The sequence below is a fragment of the Triticum dicoccoides genome, chromosome 1A (assembly GCF_002162155.2).
Source record: "Triticum dicoccoides isolate Atlit2015 ecotype Zavitan chromosome 1A, WEW_v2.0, whole genome shotgun sequence".
Taxonomy (NCBI): Eukaryota; Viridiplantae; Streptophyta; class Magnoliopsida; order Poales; family Poaceae; genus Triticum; species Triticum dicoccoides.
The window spans coordinates 387,456,512-387,462,992 of NC_041380.1; the positions used below are offsets into that span (position 1 = coordinate 387,456,512).

Genomic DNA, 6,481 nt, shown 5'->3' on the forward strand with positions numbered 1-6,481 from the left:
AGTCCCTCCCGCCAACTATACGCAGAGATTGTCTGCTATTGCACTCGACTTATAACTAGTAATCCGAGTATCTTTTTTAGGCTACACTTGGCTTCTAACCGGTAAGCCGACCGACTTTTTAGGCTACACTCAACTTCTAACTAGTAAGCCGAACGATTTCTTAGGCTACACTTGGCTTTTAACCGGTAAGTCGAGTATCGTTTTTGGGCTACTCGACTTCAATAGTTTTTATTGTTATTATATTAGTTTGGATAATTAATATTATATTGTGTTTCCTAAAAAAAATAGGCTTTGCATTTACTATATTTCAATCACATTCTCTCTCAACACCAGAAACCGTGAATTTGGAAACAGTTTCCAAACCCACCCGCGTGGTTATGGGCGAAACCTAAATCTATGGGTCCACATCATCTGGCCCATTGAGCGGCTTTGAAAAGGTGATATACCACCTTACACCACCTTTTTGTGCATGTATTAGGGCCACATGCAGGTGGAGGTTTTCTGACCCTTCCTCACGCAGTTTTGCAAGAAGCGCTGGTCATGGGCCCCACACCATCTAGGGCTTTGATTGGCTTCGAAAGGGGTGTACACCATGTAGCCTTTCTCTTGGTTTATGTTAGAATAGGGCAATTTGGGGCGAGCAGAGTTCCAGGGTCTTGCAAAAATAATAATGAGGCAAGGCTTTCGGTCATTGCTGGTGCGAAATACTTGGGTCAGATTTTGCCTCGAGAGTAGTGGCTTTGTAATTTTTGGCCTCTTGGCCTTGTGTCTTAAAACTCTTGTCTAACTTCTAATTTAATGAACAAAAAAGATAAATCCTGAACGTTTGGATTTTGACCATGATAAATTGAAAGTTTTTATTGCGATTTTAGTTGACGCGATGATGACATTTTTTTAAGAGCATGATAATTTCCCGGCAAAAAATGAACCGAGTGTAAATTTGCCATGCTTGCTAACTAAACTTGCCATAGTCAGCAAACATAAATTAACACGAAAAACGTTCATTTTTTCATGGTCAAATCCCGAACGATTGGGACTTACCGGCATCCCTAATGATGTGGCAAATTTTTGCCTCCGTATTTAAAAAAATATATGTCACAACGTCAATTCACCAATAGCAAACTAGGACTTTTAGAAACGATGGGAGCATCTGATTGACTGAATACACAATTTTTTTTTGAGACAGACTGAATACACAATTGGTATCCCATAATGCATATGGATAAACCTGATTAATTACAATATATCAGATTCAAGCTGTGAATCTGGTGATAGTGGGCTGGGTAGCACGTGGATACTACTCCACTAGACAGAAGCCCGGCCTGGATGTTAGGCTTTTGGGCCAGGCTGCCCATGCTAAAGCCTCCTTCCATTCCCACACATATCTTCGAGCTACACGCACGATGACGCAACATATACCCCGTAGTAAGTAAAATTCAACAATATACTTTGCATTCACACTGTACCGAATTAATCAACGTCTTCGTCGGTCGATCGGAAGCTCGGAGCAATCAACGGAACTGGACGTTGGAACGGTAGTTCGTGTCGGGCTTCCAGTTGGCCGGGATGACTTGTTTGGCCACCAGCGTCTTGCCGGATTCGCTGCGGATGCGGAGAGAGAAGGGGCCCTGCAGCCGGCGCCTGGAGTCCATCCGCCAGATGGCGCCCCACGAGTGGCGCATCGCCGTCCAGTACCCCGTCGGGCGGCCGTTCCTTGACTCCATGAGGTCCATCTGCACCACGGTGCCCTCCCGATTCGCGAACTCCACCAGCACGGCCAGGTAGTTGGGGTTGGAGCCCCGCTCGACGTGGAAGTTCACGTTCAAGCCCGGATGATTGCATGGCACCCTGCATGCATGCACGAGCGGAGCTGATCAGTGACCAGAGCCCCAAGGGTTTGCTTGGAGTACGTACCACTGTGGTCAAGGTTGTGCCAGAGAAGTTACGGACCTTTGGAACTGGATGTCGATAATGCCGGCGTGGCGGAGCTTGTCGTTCTGGCCGGGCTTCGCCATGGCGCCGAACGCCGTGCCGCTGAGGTCGAAATGGTACTTGGCCACAGGGTAGTAGTTCATGTCGGTGATCATGACCGTTTCCGGCTTGCCGGAGCAGGCCTTGTTATTGACGCATCGTATCTGGAAAAACAAGCAGAAAGTCAACTAATGCGCTACACGTAACATGTTTTTCTGAGCCGAGATTGCTACCCACGTATTTCATCAGTGTGAACGGAGCTACGTACTGTTAGCTTTGACTAATCTAGTGTAATGACTAGCATCAGCGTCGGCGCTGTAGTGTAATTAATTTATCATGTACACGTAGTACCTGGTAGCAGGCGCCGCAGCCCATGCCGTCCTTGAACAGGGGCTCGTTGCCGCAGGAAGTCATGGACATGAACGGGTACTGGTTAGTGTGCTTGTAGCCGCAAGCACCACCTGCACAGATCGATCGACATTGTTATTAACTATCCTAAGTTGACATTAGCATGCGCCGCCGGCCACCACCGGAGCATATGCACGTACGCACGTACCGTTGTCATCGGGACCGGCGCCGGTAGGCGCGCCGTACCATGTGGCCTTGGCAGGGAGCCATGACCAGCTAGCCTTGGAGGATTTGGCCAAGGAGCCGGTGTAGTTGAGCGCCGACTGGGCGCAGCAGCCATACGTGAGAAGAACGGAGACGAGTGCAACAAGTGCAACTGCATTGGCAGAGACCCGAGCCATACTTGCACTAGTAGCCAGTGGCACTTGTCAAGTAACTCGGCAGCTGTGGTCTGATGGCCGGATGGATCGGCATTGCCGGGGGATTTTATAGGCAGGGCAGTGGGCAAAACTGAAGTGGGAACGACGACGCGATCGGCGACAATGGCCGCTCAACCTGTACAGTATTCCGTGTTTGAGCTAGCAAGGTCACATGGGCATGGCTTGAGGAGCGAATCATGGAGGAATTTAGTGGCATTGCCTTACGTGCTTCCTACTATAAAAATGACATCTTGTCAGTGATCGCATGTTATGCCATTGGCGACTTGGCGTACACTCGTACGGCACACCGGTACCCGCTGCGTAATAAGTACTCTGGGCGCGCAAGTGACGCAAGTCAGGCGCTGGTTGCACAAAGTCAGATGATTTGTGTGCCGTTGGATCAAACCTCACGGCTCACGCTATCCTGATTCTGACGCATGTTCTTCCTCCTTCTGGGCTTCTCTTTCCAGCGCTCTCTGTTCCTGTGGCTGACTGGGTCGACGCACCTCGTCCAGCAACGCGCCGTCCCTGTGTGGCCCGTCGCGACGTGCCTTCGGTCTGGACTCCCAAGACTAATTAACCCTAGAGCTTACTCCTTTGCATCCTCCTTCGCTGGAGTTGCCTTCGTGTTCTCACCTGCCACCAGCCCACCGCCACCGCCACCGTCATGCCTCTATGCATCCAAGATAAATCATCCGACATGATAAGTATCTGACGTCAAATTCGAGCACATGACAAATGAAACGTTTTTTTATGACAAGTTTAGTGACACAAGAATGACAAGTTAGTTGACACACACTGTAATTTTCTGTCAAAAATAAACTAAAGCACGAAGTAGCCATGCTTGTCAACTACAGTTGTCATCCTCGCGTCACTAAACTTGCCATCGAAAACATTCGGCTTGCCCTGTGCTTACACCTGGCGTTGGAGCGTTATCAGATTCCTAAATCATCATCAATTCGTCGCTAAAATAGAAACTCAAATCATGAATGTAAAGAAATGTGTTTGCCAATTCCAAAGTAAGAATCTTATATAACGAAAAGGAGTTATAGAGCTATAACTTTTCACTTGTCTCGAGCAAAAATGAAAAAAAAAGGAAATGCGGAACTGAAACTGAAATGGAAATGGAAACAGAACACTTCTTGAAACAGACTTTCACATCGCTTTATTTTTTTTTTCCGAAAAGGACATCGCTTTATATATAAAGCATCACAACCAAGTTACACGGTCGAACGATACAAGATGATGAGGTAGCCCTCTTTACAAAGCAGATCCCATGATACCCGGACAACACAAACGCACGCGACTATGAAGCCGAAAGAAAACATGGGACAGCTAGATTACAACACCGCGAGATGCCCCAGGACACCTAAGCTCCACGACAATGCCTTGCGACGGGAAACGGCGCCAAGCATGGCCATAGCCGAGCCTGAAACAAACGAGGGTTTTCACCCAGAGCTTTGGCACGAAGAGGAGAACCACAACATCGCCCTCATGAGGATAGCAGCACCCACATATGTCGCCTTTGTCGGCGCCAAAGCGCAGAGTTTTCGCTCGGCAGCTCACACGTGCCACCACGAGGCACCAAGGACACCCGCGATGTGCACCAGCCTCCAGATCTGGATCTAGGCACCCCATTGCCAATGACAAATAGTGTGCCGAGCTACCCGTCGCTACACCCCTTGCCGCCTTGACAACCAACAGTATAGCCACCGCCACCGCCATGGCACCCGCTGACGAGCCATCCTTGCAGACCACCATCCGGGACCGCCACCCCAGCATCCATGTCTCGAGACACCATCGACCATCCTCATCCCAAGGCACCAACCACAGTTGGAAGAGTAGAAGACACCTTCTTCGACTCTGAGCCCCGCATCAGCCACTAGGTCTGGGTCAACACCTCCACCGTAGGAGGCGTCCACACCTGTGTACCCATCTCGTCCTGGTGGACCGAAGGGGAGCACAACCTAGCGGCTGTGTATGGCCGATGTTGAGCAAGCCTCGGCCCAAATCCACAAGCCTAGGCAAAGCAGAGCTCACACACTGCCACACCCGTAGCCATCGGCGCCGATAAGACGGACGACACAACAGCAACAAGAGCACTACACTCGGATCGTTGCCACTGCCCAGCCACCGAGTGGGGAGGACAAAGGCAAGGGCAACACCTGCGCAGACTTGGTCGGCCCCCATCATAGGCACACCGTCGGCCGACATCCACCACCAAGAACGCGCACCGCCACGCCACGAAGACAGCTGACGAGCCCGCCACCTCATGCACGGAGCCGTCCCTACACCACCTACCCAGAGCCAGCGCTGCACAACCCCCTCCCACTCCACCGGCCGGCCAACCAGCCACCCTAGGGCCGCTAACTAGGCAACCATGGGCAGCAAGCCACCTGATGGGAGGAGTCCGCCAGAACAGCCCACATCCGCTGAAGGACCAAATCCAGATCCCGGCCACCAGCACAGACCGCAACTGCCACGCCCCGAGTCAATCGCCCCGTCGTTGCCGCACAACAACCGCCAACCAGGCGTTGTCAGGGACCACTATCATTGCATCGTCGGGCCCTGCATCGACCCGATGTCTCCTGGCCAGGTTGGCCGCCCCGCATTACCCGCACCTAGAAGAGAGGAGAAGTCCCCCGCCGCCAGCCGCCGCGAGGGGCTTTGCCCCTGGCAGCACCGGCCGATGGGCGCGAGGGGGGAGGAGGAGAGGCCGCCTGGGGGATCTGGCGGCGCCGCCCGTGTTCCCCGCAGGGGGGAGGGGGGCGACGCGGGGGCTAGGTCGCGATAGCACCACTACCTCTTTTCAGAAATAGAACATTTACGCGAATACGGAAACAAAAATGGAACGGTTTTTACCGATGGAACACACACGAAAACGGAACAATGACACAGTGATGAAAATGACCCTTGTGAGGCCCACCTATAGTGCACGTACTCAATTAGAATCTATATGCAGATGTCCAGTACTACTACATTACTATGTTGTTAACCTAATCATATTATTCTGTGGCCATGTTAACAATTGATTAAGTTTGTTAGTTTGCTTGTATTTTTCTCTATGATTTAAGGGTTTTTAAGTTTCGGTCAATACCCGCTTCTGTTGGTGTTTCTGCTTTCATATTCTCTGTGTGTTTGTTTTCGGAAGTATTTATTTCCGTATTTATTTTTAGGGATTTTGTATTTGTTTCCACTTTGTCAATTTCAGCCCCGTTTTCATCCCTACATACACACTGTGTCGATAGTAAAAGGCATGTACAATTGTAACTTATTTATGCAAAGTTCATCGGTCATTAGGTCTCAAGTAAAACAATGTAGCTTCTAGGTTCTCATAGAATTTTTTATTTGTGCTAAGTTGTTTGTCATTTGGTCTCGAGTAAAACACTGTAGTTGCTATGTTCTCACAGATTTTCTTCTTCTTTTCACTTGCATATTTGAAAGCTAAGGAGAAAATTCACGGCTCCATTTTCATCCCTACATACACACATGTCAATAGTAAAAAGTATGATTGTGATTTGTTTGTGCAAAGTTGTTCATCATCTGGTCTCTAGTAAAACAGAATAGCTGCTATGTTTCACGGATTTTTTTTCACTTGCATATTTGAAAGCTAAGGTGAAAATCCATGGACTTATACTGAACTAATTATGAAAATGAACGCTTTATAGGCTAGCTAACTACTCTCTCCCCTGAGTCTCTGGCCACTCCGGCTACGGCGGCCACCCACTCCGCCTTCATGTCGC

General features: G+C 49.7%; 1 protein-coding gene across 1 annotated transcript; it reads right to left on the reverse strand.

Annotated features, from left to right (window-relative positions):
- Positions 1-1,154: 1,154 nt before the first annotated feature.
- Positions 1,155-2,764, reverse strand: LOC119275220 (expansin-B2-like). The gene is made up of 4 exons (XM_037556028.1): positions 2,528-2,764; positions 2,323-2,432; positions 1,951-2,135; positions 1,155-1,848 (listed from the first exon to the last, which is right to left on the reverse strand). Exons 1-4 carry the CDS (start codon positions 2,718-2,720, stop codon positions 1,512-1,514), a joined length of 825 nt encoding a protein of 274 aa, XP_037411925.1. The 5' UTR covers positions 2,721-2,764; the 3' UTR covers positions 1,155-1,511.
- Between the last annotated feature and the right edge of the window lie 3,717 nt (positions 2,765-6,481).